Source organism: Betta splendens, chromosome 13, assembly GCF_900634795.4.
Source record: "Betta splendens chromosome 13, fBetSpl5.4, whole genome shotgun sequence".
Lineage (NCBI taxonomy): Eukaryota > Metazoa > Chordata > Actinopteri > Anabantiformes > Osphronemidae > Betta > Betta splendens.
The window spans coordinates 5,992,174-6,010,819 of NC_040893.2; the positions used below are offsets into that span (position 1 = coordinate 5,992,174).

An 18,646-nucleotide genomic window follows, 5' to 3' on the forward strand; every position below is an offset into this window, starting at 1 on the left:
GCTGTGTCCCCTGAGGGAGAGCTGTCAGTCTGACAAACCTGACATTTGAGCTGTGACCACAGTGGTCCCACGTTTTCTGAATGAACACACACACACACACACACACACACACACACACACACACACACACACACACACACACACACACACACACACACACTGCAAATGTCTTGCATTATTACCATTTCACCTCCTCTCTGTCCTGCTGATTGTAGGTGAGAAATGGATGTACAGTTTAAAATATGATTCACTTTAGTCCCGTGGCTTCATTCAAGACACATTTTTCACAAGCGTTGACATGTTATATTGAATTTCTGGGATCATGAGTATGTGACTTTTTTGTTTTATCTTCAGGTACCCAGTAATTCTCTCCATAGAGAACCACTGTAACATCCTGCAGCAGAAGAAGATTGCACAGTACCTGCGAGATATCTTTGGAGACAAACTGGACGTGGGAGACGCACTGAGCAGAGACTACAAAACATTACCCAGTCCAAACAGCCTGCAGGGCAAGATACTCATCAAAGTAAGCCCAAATCAATGGATGCATGGATGGAGTGGATGGATGGATGGACGGTGGCACGTCACTGTTTGTGAAGGAAAACATGCAGCTAAATTAAAACACACCCTGTCAATCACACATTTCCATTTTCATCCCATTAGAGTGAAGACAGCACACTGCTTGTTATCACTCCATATCTGACCTCGCTGTACTATGATTGAGGCACTGAAAGAAAGCTAATTAATGCTCATAAACAGATGAGGGGAAGTGGTGAAAGGCAGGACAAAACTAGGTCACTTAATAATAAAAGGACTGGGGTTGGGGGCAAACGCTGGCACATGATGACAGAGAAACCTGCAACAATAACCTTCCATCTGTCATGGTGGCTCCTTTAGGGCTGTCAGATTAACAAATGCAACATCGGGCTGCTAGAAACACAAAGTTATTGAGTAGATAAACCCCTTGTTACCAAACTGGCTCAACATTTCTTCACTCACTTTATTTATCTTTTAGAACGTAACAAAAGCTTTTCACAGTAATTTATAAACCGGTGCAGATTTTCACTAATGATGGTGCCATTACTTGCAACAAAGGAGACGGAGGTGTAAATGGATGCTGATGCACAGTATAGCTGCAACACCTCACACATAAAGGTGGACAGCGGGATTCTCGCCAATCTGATGGTGAGATGGCTGAGTCCCATTATCCTAATTGCCGTTAAGAGTCACAGGAGTTGTGGGGCCAGCTGTCACTGGGTGAGAGACGGGCAACAGCGCGGGTTCCACGGTTCACACTTACACTCACAGCTATGGGCTATTCTGTAGCATTGTGCCACCCCGATTTCCTCAAAAGACAACACGCACAAAATCAACAACTGTACAAATGTGGAGTGTTCATTTCCAACTGCAGTCGTTTGGCACGATGCTGTAAAACTAATGTGAGTGAAGCGTGAGCGGCCTAAAGACAGATACTCCCTGTGCAGTGATCCTGGACACCTCCCTATCTCTTTGCACCTACTCTTCTAGTCCCAGCAGGCAGGACAGGTTCCAGATGAGATGATCTGAGACAAGGTTCACACAATAAAAACCCAGCACGCGCTCGTCCTTATCTGCAGCACACGAAGACTTATTCAGAGATCGAAACCGCGCAAGCGAATGGACAAACGCAAGGATTCTTTTTGGATCAAATTGATTTTATCTGTAAAGTGAAGAGAGCGGGCGTCGTCCCCTGAAGCAGCCCTGGCGTTGTCCCTCCCCAGCCAGCTGTCTGGAAAGTAAAAGAGAAATATTGATTTTCTATATATGCCTTAACCCTTGTCTAACAGCTCTCCTCCATCCTCTCTCTGTTGATACTGGAGCCTTTCCTCTCTCGCCGCCCTCCAGTAAGAGGGCGAGACGAGAGATTCATAAGACAGCGGAGGGAACTGGCAGAAGGGCTTTTAGATAGAGGGGAGAGGGCGGATAGACGACTTGCGGCGGTGGATGAAGTGAGAACGGCGATGTCAGCCGGTGTGAGGAAGCTTAGAGTCTGCCATTGATTTTAAAAGAGGAAGCTTAGAAAATCTCAGCTCCCACTCACACCTCCAGAATGGCTCACTAATGGGCTTCCACTCGGCTGAAAGAGCTGCTCGGGGAGCTTCTCATAGCATCTGCAGCTGATTGTACACAGTGGGTGTGTATGTGTGTGTTTTGTGCCCTCTTGTGTCCTTATGGCTGTAATGGCCTCCACGCTGCCTAGAAATACGTGAAGAAAACTGTTACTTTAAGGAGTCTGTGCGTGTGTGTGTGTGTGCGTGTGTAGGCTTGAGTGTCAAACAAAAACATATTCCGCTTCCTCTCGGACCGTAGAGTTGCAGCACGTGGGCGCTGTTGTGCATGAAACAGACTGTGCAGCACTTTTGGACACATGCATGGGTCGAATGAAGGACCGTCACTCGGCTCCCGCTTCATTTCTGCCCGTCTTCTTCCCTGTCCAGGGCAAACGTCTGCCTGCCTATCTGTCCGCGGACGCCGAGGAGGGCGAGGTGTCAGACGACGACAGCGCGGATGAAATTGAGGACGAGTTCAAGCTGAAAAGCAGTAATGTAAGAATAAATATGAATGAACACCAACAGGAGGCAACGACTAATCCCCTCACTTTACATGACCATAAGCTGATGTTCCATACAATGACTTCAATAATTGGATATCAATGTTGGTTATTATTAAAGTTGTATTGATCATCACTAATGTTTTTGAAATAACCAATGCTTAACGACGCGGGTCGATTTTTAAATCAATTATCTAACTTTAGGGAAGAACTGAGTGGCAGCAGCAGCGAAGCCGCCTGTGTCTCCAATACAGAGCTCCAGTTTTATTTTTATAGTCTAGTAATTGTTAATCCCGTTCACTTATTCCTCGAAGCAGCCGCGCCAGGGTTCCTGCAACCCCCCCGCCACTTTTACCGCGGGAAAACACTCAGGCACCAGGCTGCAGATGCCACTTTGGATCATCACTGTCATTTCCAAGCCGAGCTAGCAGGTTTCCACTGATGAGAGATTTTTGTATTGAGCTCATTAAATCAGAACGCTTCAGAATCGCAGCAGTCAACAACAACACTGTGTTAACCGCGCGCTATAGCTTTCGCCGGGAAGAGGTAAATGGGCTTATACAGTATCTGTTGTTGGCTCATTTTTGATGTTACCCCCCTTTTTTATTGCAACTCACCACATGAGACTAGTATAAGTCGCTGATGAATAGTCACATCTAGCAAGCATTTTCTGCAAGAGAGAGCTTTTACAGTTACATGCTCTAACCTGAGTCCACTCCTCTTGTTCAAACTTAACATTATGGATTTTACCCTCTGCCGGTTCTGCTAAGTTACAACATTATAATGATTTAATGCTGCATAAGATGTCACTACTGAATTTGAATGCCAATACTGCGGTGTCATTTTTTTCCCCCTTGTCTCTCCCACCTTTTCCTTCACACAGGGCAACGGTCACCACCAGGTGGAGTCTCACATTAGAAAAAAACTGGACTCCTTGTTGAAGGAGTCTCGGATTGGAGACAAGGAAGACAGTGACAGCTTCAGCATCAGGGCTCTGCTCCGAGCCACGAGCCAAGGCCTCCAGAAGAACCTGCGACAGGTACGGCGCTGAGGTCATTTGTAGAATGGTACTAGGTGAGGAGAGCTCACAGAGGGATGTGGAGGAAATAAAGTCTCACAGGTCAAACCCACTCACCAAAGTGACGAACCAACCAGCTCCTCCTCTGATGACCCCATCTCCTTGTCCATGGGCTGCTTCATCCAAGACAAACTGAACATCTGCAGTGTTACTTAATATTTAATTTCCCTATTTGCTTCTTGTGCTATTTTTAGATGCTTCAGTTTCCTGGCAGCCATATTAAATGTGGTGGGTGTTCCACATCGGGGTTTCCTATTCTCTTTATTCCTCGCTGGCTTTGTTGGTGATCCCCTTCACCTCATTCTGTCTCAGATGCCTTTTCTCACTCCGTCTCCTTCACTTGCTCTGTTTTTTCTTATTTCCCACCCACTCTCTTCTTCAGCGGCGCCGTGCTCCATTATTGGCTGCTGTCTGTTGCAGCCCCTCCAGCTACTGAGCTTGAGGGTTTAAGTGACTCACTGGATGCTAATGTGGTTGTTATTAGATTCCCACCAGATGATCCACACACATGGATGCAAACAAGCACATGCAATGGCACAAGCAGGAGGAGTCTCTGAATGTGTTCTCCTTCTCTCCAGAGCTCCAAGGGGGTTCTGAAGAAATCCCAGAGCAGATCTTTCATCACGACGCTCAAACAGAAGGTGAGGACGATGGCGAGGCTCCGTCTTCTCTTTGTCTTGTCACCGTGAAGTCAGGTGCTAATGGAAAGTTTCTCCGCAGCGCAACATTCGAAAGAGCTTCATTTCAGGCCACGTTTATTGAACACAATTCAAGATCTTCTTTGTGTTATTGACCTGACACAGCAAGCTAGTCTCTAAGAATTACTGCTGCGTGTTGCAACTTGGGCAAACCTGCACTCAATGGATACAATCACTAATTCTCGATGGAGCCAGCCAGGCAGAATTCATTACTTGTCTTTCACCATCCATTTAACTAACATGGTCATTCAACCCAGCAGCTACTGAAACCAACAGCCAGTTTATGGCTTAGTGCATCAGACTGAGCTGTACAACAATTAAACATTAATATGTACAACCAGATTATTCAGCATGGGAAAAGTAAATTCTGGGCATAATCAACATGTGCTGAAAACACATGTACACAAATGTACATTACATGTGTCTGTACAGTAGATATGTGTATAGTGGGTTAATTAATGTGTCATGATCAAGCAAGTAGCATTGAATTTGCAGTATAACATAGACATGGCCATAAATCGTGAGTGTGTGTTTAGAGGTTGTTCCTACATTCCCATCATTTTTAACCATTATTTCCCATGGTGACACTTTCCCATTGAAATTCCTCAACTTCTTTTCTCTCCTCTTCACTTTAGCTCCTTGTGTCTCCTCTTCAATAATTCTCCCACACGCGTGTGAAAATGTGTGCGTACCGTACATGCATGGATGCGTGTATTCTGTTGGGAAGCAGCCTAAACACTGTTATTAACGCACCCCTCCATCCTCGACCCAAGTTCAGTTTAGCTCAAAGAGAAAAAAAGAAAATCCCACGTCACCAAATGAACACTGGCTATAATTATACATGTTATAGCTAAAACACCCACATATCTGCACAAACACACACTTAAACTGCTACTACAATAACAACACTTTCTAGGAATCACTCAGTAGCCTCCACAGGTTGTGTCACATACAATAGTTATGTGTGAATTAGAATATATGCAGTCATTTTATGCTTAGCAGCCACTAAACAAGCCTCCGTTATGTTTTTCTTTGTGTGTGTTCGTTGACCAGAGGCACTCCAAATCCAGGCTGTCGTGCCAAAGCGTTGACAAGGAGGAGGACGGTCAGGAGAGGTCTGGAAGAGAGGCTGGAGGACAGTTCAGCAGGTGACCTTTGACCCACGTTTCTTGACAGCTGCTGATTGCTCAAAGCATAAAACAGTCAAAGGCATCAGCAGAGCTTCTCCAGCGATTTCTTTTAATGTTTGTATGAGCGATACTCAGCACTTGAAGCCTGGAGATGCTGATAGCAAAGCAGAAAACCCTTATTGTGTCTGATTCCTTTTCTCCAAAATCAATAATTTCTCACATGAAAAATATAAACTTTTCCACCTTTTGGGCTGCATTCACCCTGCAATCGTTGCTATATGTTTTGTTTCTTGGCCGGTTCTCACACTATTTTAATGAAGCAAATTACTTCTCTGCCTTTCAAGTGCGCAGAACACCACCATATGTTGTGAGCACCAGTGACTCATAGCTGGGTTCTTCGTTTTTATTCAGATTCCCTTTGTGTACAAATCTTTGCTTGCTTGACATTAAAATCATTCTCTAAAATTGTAGCCGGTGGTTGTGAATTGTAGTTAAAAGTAATGAGATACTAGCAACAAAGCAGACTTTGAAAAGTGGAAGCTCTAATAATGTAGAATGATGTTAATTACCATTACGCAGGTTTGTCTTCAAACTATTGTTTTGGTGCTAGCATAAAAAGAATAGTTTACATTAGTGTTGCTCTGTAGCTTCGTCCATCCACCTTTGTCTTTGTTGTTTCTTCGTGAGTGAGCATTAAGCTGTGACATAGAAATGCATTTGTGTTTTTCTCACAATGTCTTCATCTTTCAATGCCTCTTCCTGGTTGAATATTTATATATTCTTATCCCCAGAAACAACTCAGATTCCTGAAACCTGCATCTGAGTGTGTGTGTGACTTACTGAGTTATGAATGTGACTGTGTGGCGTTGTGCGCGTGTTTGTGTGTGTGTATGTGTGCGTGCGTGTGTGTGTGTGCATGTGCGTGCGTGAGTCCTGCTGCTCTGCTCTTCTCGTCCCTACTAAGCTTCTTCCCTTTGATGCTCCTTCCTGTGGTTTGCAAGCTGTCTCTCTGATGGACAGTCCTCTCTCTGCCCTCCATGCTTTTGCTACAGAGTGTTGCTATGTCCTGTTTACTCACCCTGTGTCTTTTACACACCATCTCACTCACTCTATGCTCTTGTGATTGTCTTCTGCCATCTGGCCGTTGTTCTAGGGGTGGGAGGAAGAGGAAGACGATGAAACTCAGCAGAGATCTGTCAAACCTGGTGGTGTTTTACTCTGTTGCCTCACAGGAGTGTCTGAATGAAGGTAAATCACCAAATCACTGATACCCGCACAGTAAAATTGCACACTGCAATCCTTACTTGGAAATTATTTACAGAAATCTATGTTTTTTCAGGTACTCCAGGTGATGTGCTATCATTCAGCGAGACCAGAGCGCAGTCTCTGGTCAATCACAAAACCGAACAGTTTCTGGCTTTTAACCAGAGGCAGCTGTCACGGGTTTATCCCTCAGCCTATCGAATTGACTCGTCCAATTTCAACCCCCAGTTCTATTGGAACGTGGGCTGTCAGTTGGGTAAGACCGCATCTCCATGGTGTGCAATTGAAAATCTGACAGTTTTCATTTTCGCTCAATTTAAATTCTGGCCTGTTAATTTTTAAGAAATGATCATTCCAGGCCTGTGAGAAATGAAAATAATACTAAAGTAAAGTAAGTAAATACAACAATCAAACAAACGTCAAAGCCTAAATTAGCATCTTTTAGCAGCAGTATAGTTTCTGTTTCTATTGCATTTTAAGTTTCTATAACACATATTCACATGTTTATTTCTATAGGAATTTCACAGATTAACGTTACTACGTCAATATCATAGTAATAAAGTATTAATTCATACTGTTCTCTCATTTTTCTTCTTCAGTGGCTCTAAACTATCAGACGGAGGGCAGGATGATGCAGCTCAACAGAGCCAAGTTCCTGGTGAATGGAGGGAGCGGTTATGTCCTTAAGCCTCCTCCAATGTGTAAAGGTAGGTTCTGTATTCACACAAACAAGCACAAACACACACATGCAATTTATTAGCTTTATTTTTTATTTTATTTGTGAAAAGTTTATCGCATGTAGACATATTAGAAATGCAAAGGGGATGAAAAGTCCAAGATCAACAAGGAAGCTGTTTGGAAGTAAGCAATTTATCAAAGTGAACATATTCCCACCTCTCCATTACACGTCTACAGTGCTGTTTGATTAAAAACCAGCCAGGTGCAAAAGGGAATTAGGCACAAAACAAATCATATTCATATATGCATTTGCTCATGCTTGCTGCACATAGAATTAATCAAGGTACTATTTTTATTAGTATATACGCGAAATATGTACTGAAAACTGTAACTATAAATACAAAAGTAAATATGGGTTAGAGAAAAAGAAATTAAAATGTAATTGTTGACTATCTCACGCACAATCCAATGTCTGTCACCAGATGTGCCCTCGAGCAAGATCTTGCTAGCTCCCAGGGTTAAAATGCGACTGTGAAATCAATAAAGTGTATAAAAGTAACAAACAACAATAAATTAAAATGGGATCCAGAACATACAGCAAGCAGAAGCGGCCTGGATTTTACCATTAAGTGACATAAAAACATTTTCTTTTAAAAGTTCTTCTTCTGTTGTATTCATTCCCCCAAGGCTCCTTTAATCCATTCAGTGATGACCCACTTCCAGCGTATCCTAAAAAGCAGCTAATTCTGAAGATAATTAGTGGACAGCAGCTGCCCAAACCACCAGACTCTATGCTCGGGGATCGTGGAGAGGTAGAAACACACTCTCAGACTCTTACAGTCTTGCTGACTCTTACATACATGAAGTATTTTGCAGGTGTACTGACAGTTGTTGTTCAATTCTCTCCTCTATCAGATTATTGATCCTTTCGTTGAGGTGGAGATCATCGGTCTGCCAGTTGATTGCTGTAAAGAACAGACACGAGTTGTGGATGACAACGGTAACACACACAGATTGAAGAGATGTTATCTCATGCTTCACCTAAGCACAGCTGGAACTGTACAGATGGAGACAGTTCATGTTCCATGTTCCTACACTGGCCATTTTTATCCCCTAACAGTGGACGCTATCATTACCTGTACAAGGTGTAACCCATGTCCTCTCAACTGACAGCTGGGGTCAGCTTCAGCACCCTGCAGCTCATAAAAGAAGCAGTGTATGTAATTAAAGAATGGACTGTATATCCTATAGAGCATGTGCTGCTGCAACAGAGCAAATACGACCTCATGTCTTAGAATGAAAAATAATAACAATGAAACAAAACCAACGAGAGCGGAGATGGAACAATGCCATACACACAGATGCTGCAGTTTACTGGGGGCTGTGGAGCACTATCAAAATAACATTAATTAAATGTCCCCTATTATACTATAATAAACAATTCATTAATACATTCTGTTCCTCTGGGGTGTATGTAGACAGTTGTTTGTACATAGTTTCCTATTTCATAGATTCCATTAGATTCAGGATTTCTCCCCATTGTCATTAAGAGAGCAGTGACCTAGTCCCTCACCAGGGTCTGAACCTGTCCACCACACTAAAGATCTGATGACAGCCCATGGACAGACCCTGTACCCCTCCTTATAATGTGTCACAATAACACTGCATGAGTCCTGTCTACATGAACCATACATCAGAGGGTGGGAGGTGGGGGATCTAGCTCAGAATATATGCTGGGTGGACAGACAGGCTGTGGGCGCAAATATTCAGACCGGACAGTATAACTTTATAATTCCCGGTTGGACTTCCAGTCTGACACATTCTGCTGACCTTGTCTGCCTATTTTATATCACCAAAAATAAATATAACACATAACCTGTAATTAGAGGCATAAAGTTAGTGGAACGGATTGGTTGCTGCTTTTTCCTCTGCTCGGGGAAAGGTTATAAGGCATGGGGCGCTCAGTAGTATTATGGGATAGGACTGATTTTTGAAATGGTCTTGTGTGTATTTTGTGCAGGGTTTAATCCAGTATGGGAAGAGACTTTGTCTTTCACTCTTCACATGGCTGAGGTGGCTTTGGTCCGCTTCCTCGTCTGGGACCACGATCCTATTGGAAGGGACTTCATAGGTCAACGGACTGTCGCCTTTAGTAGCCTGATGCCTGGTTTGTAAATTTCTTTATGTCTTACAAATACATTTTGCATGTGGATCACATGGAATTAAGAGAAGACATGTCTCTGCAATTTAAAATCTTTATGGCGCCTTCTTACAAGCTTACATTCACAGGCTTACACTAAAACATGTACTATAATTCCCCCCATGACTGCAGCAGTACTACACCTACAGGGCACATTATCTCATGTCTAGTGAACCATGAGTTCTTTTATTGAGTCTAGAAAGGTTATGTTTGTTATCCGTGTCCATCAAAGCTGTCCCTAAACTCCTAATGTCACCTCCTCAGGCTACAGCTACCCATTCACCAGCTGGTATCTTCCTTTGAATCTTTCTTGCTGCTTTCTCCCCTTTGTGCCTTACAACAGGTTACAGACATGTCTACTTGGAGGGGCTGACTGAGGCTTCCATCTTTGTTCATGTGTCAGTGCACGATGTCTACGGCAAGGTAAGTTTAAAAGAATCCTGTTTACTGTAGCCTGGGCTACTGTAGCCTCTTTAATCAACTGGAATACTATTTTGGAGGTACAGAAGAAAGAAAAAAAAGAAAAATACCAAAACGTTTCCCTCAAAACATGAATTTATTGAATCAATGCTCCTCCAATCCTTTGTCTTTCTAGTGGAGCCCACTAGTGCTGAACCCCAGCTTTACCATAATGCACTTTCTAGGATCTAACAAGGTATCCTGAAACCTTAGGCTCTGTGTGGTGGTGCACGGAACAATAAAGCATGATGCCAAGCAGAAAAGCTTTATTTTCACTACCTTGCTTTTGTTTGCCATTTAACCACTGAGCTGTTTAGTTTGCTTGCAGGGTTGGTTTTAATTCATTTTCATTCATTTTCAATTCTTGTTTTCATTTGGAAGCATGAGTGCATGCATGAACCACAGTGCCTCCATGCCAGGGTGTGTTGTGTTGATTTGAGCATTTAGGCTGCCATCTACAGGCAATGCATGAAATATTTGTTTTATTATACAATATTTGCTTTACACGAACTGGTGCTTTACATGTTTTTGTTATTTCCATTAAGATTAATACATCATCTTCACTCAAAAGTTAGAAGTATAGTGTATCTTCATTATTTAATTAGGCATTTTTTCTGATCTTCAGATTTTGTGTTTTATTAATTCTCTCCTGCTTTGTTCCGCTTGTCTTCAGGGTCATCAGCTGCGAGGCATCCGGGGTTTCTTTAACCGCTCTTCCAAGTCCTCTGTTGATACTAACTCCAGTGGTCTTCGTAAACGCTCCATCAGTGATCATCTTCTGCGCCGCACGGCCAGCGCCCCAGCAAAAGGACGGAAGAAGACCAAAATGCCGTTCTCAGAGTCTGTGGCTTCCATTTCTGACCAAAGGAATGGCACAGGGGCAGCAGCAGGAGGAGACAGCTCGTCAGTAAGGGATGGGGGGGTTGAGAGGCGTCTCCAGCCCCGAGGGCCCCTCATTCACAGGCCTATCTCCATGCCCTTAGACAAGCTTCTACAAGGGCAGCTGTCCATCTGCTCTCCAGACAAGGAGCACCATGATATGTGTTCAGACACAGTCATTGGTGGGTATTTTCTGCTCATCCCAGTTAAAGAATTTAATCTAAAAATATGGAACTATGTAAATTACACCTACCTGACATTATTTTAGTTTAATTTGCATATACAAAATGTAATGTTTGCAAAACAAATCATATATATTTTTTAAATTATTCGTTGTGAGTGTCTTGACCTGTTTACACCTTAAGTAATGGTACATGTACATTATGCTCCATTGCTTATTTAATCCTGCTACAGCTATCTACAGTACATGTGCATTCGCCGTGTGAACTGACAGAACGACATACTCTTCTCGGTACCTTAACATGCCTTTTCTGTCCCATCTTCATGTGTTGTGTTTCTTTATAGTAGAGAACTGACTAGGATATACCTACAGGTAATCGAAAACACCTCTTGTCTGAAGGTTGCATCGTTCAAAAACATACCAGTATTGGCTCCACCCAGTGTATTTTGTTCGAAAGTGTTCTGCGAAATATATTGCTGTGCCATTTTAATCCATTTGACCAATCCCATTTGATCATCTCTTTCCTATTACGATGTCCGAAAACATGGATTTTTTCTTTTATTATACCTCCACAGCGTCATTTTTCAGCTTTCCCTTTCACAACTGTACTTGGTGACCATTTGTCTATGTATTGCCATTGCCTTGGTTTGGCTGTGTTGTTATCATGTAATTGTGGTTTGGCTTGGTGTACACAATCAAATCTTGCTATGTAATCGTCATTTCCTAAATACATTTGTTCATTTGTCTGTTTCCACAGGACCTTGCCACAGGCCCAGAGCTTCCTCCGTGGACCTTCTAATTGAATCGTCGTTTTCTGTTGGAACAAGCATCTCTTCTAAGATATACAGTAATAAAATAGAACCTGCCCAATTGCAGGAGGCTTCCTATCTAGTCATTGGCGAAGGAGATGGAAAAAAAGAGGACGAATATGTCAATTACCAGGTAGAAAATAGTGGAGTCAAATCCAAGATCACTGTCATAGCAAGAGACAAAAACTGCCTCGTCTCACCTTCCATGACCAGTCAGATGAGATCAGAGAAACCAGAAACATCTTCAAACTGCACAGCATTCACAGTCACCTCGTCTTCCTCCTCTGCCCACCACTCTGTGGCCTCTATGTCCCTTGCCAGCATGGACTGTAATCTGAAGGGCCCCAGCTCTCTGCACGACAGCACCATCTCCAGACTAATTGATGCTATGTCTTTAGGCAATGATCAAGAAACATGTGGCTCAATTTCTGCTTTCATTGGTCAGTTTGAAAGTACTTTTGATCAGAAAACGTCCACAGCAATATCCAATGAATACCCTGCTTCTTGCCACCCGAACCTGAGGCCCACCACACCTTATGCAGTGGAAGATTTAAGTTCTCCCCTCAAAGCCGACGCTCTCAAAGAGAAAAGCTCAATCAGTAATGCGAATCATAAAATCATGTCACCCTGCAAAACACTCCAGGCAGGTCAAACTATTCCACCTCTCCTCTCAAGCCCGGAAACCACAGAGCATGAGGAGGTGTACACCATTCTGGATGAGGAAGTGCTGCTGCCTGTATCAGTGTATAACCTTAAGAAACAGAGCATCCACGCTCAAGTAGACAGTATGGGGAGCACATCCTCAAACAGCTTGGGATCTTCTCCAGGAAAAGCAGTCCAGAGTGGGTACAACTTGCCCTGGGATATGTGTAGGAGGCAGGCTGAGAGTGAAGAAATGGAAGAGGCTGACGAACGGATATATGAGGAAGTGCATGATTCTCCTGTTACACGCAAGAGAGAGTGGGGTACGTCTAAAACATTGACCAACACCTTTGTAAATGACAACTGTCCACAGTTTCACCATGACTCAGTTAACGAAGTGGAAATTAATGTTGATGAGGACCCTTTGGATATGATGTTGACGTCATCTAGATATAGCAGGCAATGGGAGGGACTCACAAGTCCAACCAAACGTCAGGCTATTTATGAAAATCACGAGTCCACACCCAACCACTTCCAACATAAGCAGCCTTCATCTTGTCTCGACCTTCAGCACTACCCAACCCGTGTATATCAAGTGGCCTATTCACAGTGTCCCTCCCCGATAAACACACCCTGCTATCAGCTGTCCAGTCTAAACCAGCATGAGAACCCCTGTCAGCCTTCACCACTGCACAAACACAACAATTCTAGATCCTCCAATCCTAGTCCACTGCGCCAGAATAGCTACCCAGTGCCTCAGAACAATTCTAAGTCCTTTAACAAAAGCAGAGACTTTAGCAGTTCTTTTACATTACAGAAGAGCTATAGTGCCAGCCAGCACCTACATAGGTCCCACCAAGACAGACTAGGGTATAAACACGAGGAAAGGGAGCAAGTGAGATGTTTCAATAACGGTTTTCCATCTTCTGAATGCATCCCCAACCCTTCTGCTGGGCCTATGAATGTCTGTAAAGACAGACGCCTGTATTCGCCTTTGTCAACGTGTGATGCAGTGATCAGCCATGTGGACTGTGTTACACCTTCACCGGAGTCTCCAGCTTATGAATGGTCCCAGCCAAACAAACAAAATGAAACTCAAATACATAGCCGGAAGCAGTCTTGGAACCAAAAGGTTTCTGTCAATATTACAAACGAGACTGAAGCCAGAGGTTTAAACTTAGGACCTTCATCAACCCGCTCCCATTCAGCTTCAAAAGACTCTATAGTCCCTGCTCCTTGTAAGTCAAAGTCCTTGGGAGACCTGACATCTGAAGACATATCATGCAACTTCCAGGGCAAATACCATATCATAAGTCGTAGCTTCATCACTCCCCATATGAGGAAGCAAAAAAGAATGGGCACCAGGGGGGAAGTACCTTTCCAATCACACTCTTGTGATCCACTTACAGAGCAACTACGTAAGCTGGTCAGTCTAGAAGGCGATGAGAGTGACAGAGAAAAGTCTCTGTCTCTCCACCTGCATCCAGAAGAAAAAGACTTCCCCTCACATCAGCAGGCCACCACCGTAGCACCTGTCGTTCCCAGGAATACAGATGACTCCCCTCCACTTCTAACCCGGCGACTCTCCTCTCGGAGCCAAAGTCGCGTCCGTCACATAAACAGTCGTGCCCGAGAAAGACAGCAAGAAGCGCTGAAGCCCCAGGCGGGTGTTGTGCTCCACAGTCCTGTTAGCGTTGGTGGGGTGGTTTTGAGGAATAAACCATCTTCACAGAACCCACCAGCGAACAGACACTCCACTGGTTCTTACATAGCAGGCTACCTTGGTCAGCTGGAGGACAGGGGTCTTCCCGAAGGAGCTTGCACATCGTTGCGCTATGGTAATAGTGATCATTATGGGGATCGGTACTACACCGATGACTCTGTTCCTTCTCGAGACTCCTCCTACTCTGTGTCAGAGCCTGAGGTCTATTTTCTGCTCAGACTGTAGCTGTAACCATACCCAACATGAACTTAAGGAGCAAGCACTGATTTTTACACTAAATGCCAGAGGATTAAGGACTGAATACTTTCCCTATGTTCACAGGCCTTTGTTTCCCTTATTCCGGACTGTTTGTAGAAAAAGATGTGGTCTGTACTGTACAAAGTCAGTTAAACATCACGTGTAATTCACAGGTGGACCTGACAGCATGACTTTCCTGTATGAAATATCCACTATTCAATGGTGAATGGTTTTTCTAGCCTGGCAATGTATTGTCTATATTCTGCTTAATGTGTTAATGTACTGTATATGGGGTCTTTGATTCCCACCCAATGGCTTCCTGGACTGATTGTACAGATCCTTGTTCTCTGTCCCTGTGATGTACTGTCCAAACTGTGTAAACTGACTATGAAGCAAAAAAGAAAAATTGGGTTTCAAAGCAAAGAGCGAATGTCTTTCTTTGTGTCAATTGAATGTGAAGTACAACCAAACATGTTATTTTAATGGATAGTTCACTTTTTCAAGTCTTCCTTCCCCCTTCATTGGTGTTTTCTTAATTTGTGTGGTATATAAATATTCCTGTCATTGTTTTCAGTCTGAGATGGGTTACATTTGAGAACCACTTCTGTACAGTACATTTATGTTTGTGCATGTTACTCGTGAACATGTCAAGCATGACTATGCACCAATTTATACAATAAATGTCAGCCGCCCAACAGCGTTTGCACAGATCAGATTATTGCATTGGATGCCACAGAGGCTTGTTGGTATTGAGTGCAATACACTAAAGAAATGTCCGCTTGGACTTTCTGCTTTTGAGTTTTAGAAAATGAAAAGGTGATTGCAGATTTTAGGAGTTTTAGACTTGGAGTTTTAAATGTTTTTATTTTTATAATTGCTTTGATACAGACTATGACGTAAAGGAATAATAAAACCAAGTGACAGCTACATGGAGGGGGTGGGGGTGACAAAGTTGCAGGCTTTTTTATTATTACTGTTTCAGTGTTACACCATCTTGTTTTCTTTGTATTGTTGCTCATGTGAGGAGCATTTTCCTACCAATGCAATAAAATATTAAAACGTGATTTTAACATTTCATGCTTATTTCCTGTTTTCCTAAAAGCGATTTACTGCAGCTCAATTTTAAAATCTCTTAATTATCAGGTCACAAACAGCCTCAGGCTTTCCCACATGGCACCTTAGACAAAATGAGATGTAATTGCTCATGAAATGAATAATAGAGATGTGTAATAAAGCGAACAAGCAACACACCTGTTGCTCTGGGAAGACAATTCCCCATAATGGCCCCAGCTTAGTCTTGGACACACTTCATGTGTGCATCAATTACAGTAGACTGCTGTCAGAAATCAATAAACTAATACATATATTAAAATGATCTATATGTTTTGAATTTTAGTGGACTGAGATAATAAAGTTTTGTGTTTTTCAATAAATGAAATAATGAATTTCTAACATTTTTTATACAATCCCTTGGTAGAAAAGGCTAAAAACACAAAAAAAACTGGCAGAGAATGATGTCATGGATCCAGGTTCAGGCGTACATTCATGCTCATTTCCTGTTTTATTGTGACTACTTCTGATCTATGCAGAGTCTTTGATGGTCCACGTAGAGGCATCCAACCCTGAAGCATGGCTAAGTGTAGTGGAGGAAACAATTGCCACCCTGGACAAAGAGTACTGGTGGCTCGATTACCCTGAAGAAGCTTTACTCCAAGTTATGCACAATGCGCAAGACATTGTGCTCGCTGCCAAGACGTTGGCTTCACATGCACCTCCGGCTCAGGTCTCGGCTCCGGTTCAGGCCTCGGCTCCGGTTTCACACCTCGGCTCCGGTTTTACGGCTTACTCGACTTCCTGCCTCGGTCTCAGCTGCACGATCCACACCATCTCAAGTCCCAGCACTGTGTCTCCAATGCTCATCTCATCAACGTTGCTGCAGCCGTCTTCTGCTCATACCTCTACTCCCGCTCCAGTTTCTTAGCTGAATCCTGCCCACACTTCAGTTTATATTCCCGTGACCCCTTCGTCTCAGGCTGCCTCTGCCTCAGAACCGCAGCCTGTTCCAGCCACAGAACCACAGCCTCTTCCAACCACAGCTTTGCTGTACCTGCTGCCAAGCTACAGACCGCTGCAAACACTCTCCCTGCCCCTGCTGCACCTGTCAGACACGTCTGACCCCTGCTGCACCTGTCGCCCGGCCACGTTTGACCCCTGCTGCAGGTCAAGCCTCTGTGCAGCCGTCACGGCCCATTCAAGCTCCTCTGCAGCAACCATGCCCAGTTCCTGCTCCTTCTCAAACGTTGGTTCTGTACCCACGTCCAATTCCAGCCTTAGCCCTACTTCAGCGGTCAGCTCCAACAACTGCTGCTGCTCAGCCATGTCAAGGTCCAGTTCGAACTCCAACCGAGTTCTCAGGCCCTCTCCTGGTTCCAGTTCAGAATGTCCTGGTTTTGTCCCCAGGCCCTGCTCCAGCTCCAGCTCGACCACGTCACACTCAAGCTCCAGCTCAGCCATGTCAAGCTCCTGCCCTGTCAAGCCAAGCTCCTGCCCCAGTTCTAGTCCCTGTTGGTCCAGAAGTGGCCTTTCCTGTCCCTGTTCCTGAGCCACGTCAAGCTCCAGCTCCAGGTTCAGCTGTGTCGCACCAAGACCCAGCTCTCATCCCTGGCAGCCTGGTAAACCAGAACATTCCAGCCCTGGTTCCTGGCGGTCCGGAAGCGCCCGCGCCTGCCTCGGCTCCTGGTGGTCCGGAAGCGCCAATGCCTGATTCGGCTCTGTGTTTTCTGCTCAAGACACCGGTGTCAACGTCACTAAGCCTTCCTGCTCAGATCCTGCTTTTGCTGAGTCTGACGTGGAGGCCCCAGAGAGCAGCCCTGCACTAGCTCCTGTGTACGGGGTAGTCCTGCCCTCTGGTCCTCGCCTGGCTCGGCGCCTGGAGGTCACCGCTCCTGTCTCCTCTGCTTTGGTGTCTCCAGGAGTCCTCCTGGGGGCTCCTGTTGGTTTCGACTGGTAAATTCCTCTCCTCGACTCCTGCTCCTACAGAGGTCATGGATCCATGGATTCATGTCCATTTCCTGTTTTATTTTGACCACTTCCGATCTAGCTCCGTTCTGGGTAGTTGTATCTTGCTTTAAGTTTCAGTCACATGATTCACCATCTGCATCTAATCTGTAATCAAGCGCTGTATTCAAGTTCCACTCCATGCCATGCTCCCTTGCCAGATTGATTGCTCATGTTACCTGTATCCAGCTTTCCAGCATTTAATTCCAGTCCCTATTTTGACTCTAGTCTGTTCTTGACCGTGTTTTTGCCTCATCCCTGTCTGCACCTTTGCTGGAGCTTTTGGATTACTGGTTTTGATTTCTGCCTGTCTCGTCTGTCGTTTTTGGAGCTGTCGTTATTAAAGGGAAATTTACTCAAGTCCTGTCTCTGCACTGTGCATTTGGGTCCTCCGTTCCTGCTTTTCATAACAAATGAAGAGGACAGTAAAGAAGGAAACTGATTGAAGCTGCCAACGACAAGCTTTACAATGTGTCCTATAGTTTATAAAGCACATTATTGCCTAGAACGTGAAACACAAATCAATAAAGTGGCGATCAAATGTTTCTACACACTGTACAATATATTAAAAGCAGTATTCACATAGCGCCCATTCAAAATATAAGTAAGTAAACAGGAAGGTTTATAATCTGGGCACGAAAAGCAACTGGTTCAAAAGAATAGTGAGCGTTAGGACTGTGTAGTATGTCAAGTGATACTAGGACACTGTGTCAAAGAATTGCTAAATGTTTAAAACATATATCACTGAAATTACTACAAAGTGAAGATGTCAAATGTTGAAGACATTTGTGTCTTATTATCTGATGCCAACATAGTAACAAAAGGCGTGCTTTTGTTCACTCTTATTGTTGGGAACTGACAAGGCTACAAAAGGTAATCGTTTTTCACACTGGTTCGCTGGATGTCAGACTGTAATACAATTCAGGGCCTTGTTTGAAAAATGAAATCAAACATATGTACATATAGGACAAAAATACTTTAATTATTATTACTATGTAATAATGTATAACATACTGAACCCC

The 18,646-nt window shown here is 43.9% G+C and overlaps 1 protein-coding gene across 6 annotated transcripts in view; it reads left to right on the forward strand.

The window, feature by feature from the left end:
- The window catches only part of plch1 (phospholipase C, eta 1), a 43,380-nt gene extending 27,749 nt beyond the window's left edge, over window positions 1–15,631 (forward strand). For 3 of the 6 annotated variants that reach the window (XM_029171157.3, XM_029171159.3, XM_029171162.3), the window contains 15 exons: window positions 355–526; window positions 2,478–2,585; window positions 3,474–3,629; window positions 4,247–4,309; window positions 5,420–5,514; window positions 6,650–6,744; window positions 6,836–7,015; window positions 7,359–7,466; window positions 8,125–8,249; window positions 8,353–8,437; window positions 9,458–9,604; window positions 9,981–10,060; window positions 10,233–10,292; window positions 10,770–11,157; window positions 11,914–15,631. In XM_029171157.3, the coding sequence (XP_029026990.1) occupies window positions 355–526; window positions 2,478–2,585; window positions 3,474–3,629; window positions 4,247–4,309; window positions 5,420–5,514; window positions 6,650–6,744; window positions 6,836–7,015; window positions 7,359–7,466; window positions 8,125–8,249; window positions 8,353–8,437; window positions 9,458–9,604; window positions 9,981–10,060; window positions 10,233–10,292; window positions 10,770–11,157; window positions 11,914–14,555 (4,504 nt within the window). In that variant the 3' untranslated portion in view covers window positions 14,556–15,631. Of the gene's footprint in view, window positions 1–354; window positions 527–2,477; window positions 2,586–3,473; window positions 3,630–4,246; window positions 4,310–5,419; window positions 5,515–6,649; window positions 6,745–6,835; window positions 7,016–7,358; window positions 7,467–8,124; window positions 8,250–8,352; window positions 8,438–9,457; window positions 9,605–9,980; window positions 10,061–10,232; window positions 10,293–10,769; window positions 11,158–11,500; window positions 11,529–11,913 lie in introns of all 6 variants that reach the window. The other 3 variants (XM_029171161.3, XM_029171160.3, XM_029171158.2) reach the window with 3 other exon arrangements.
- The last annotated feature ends 3,015 nt before the right edge of the window (window positions 15,632–18,646 follow it).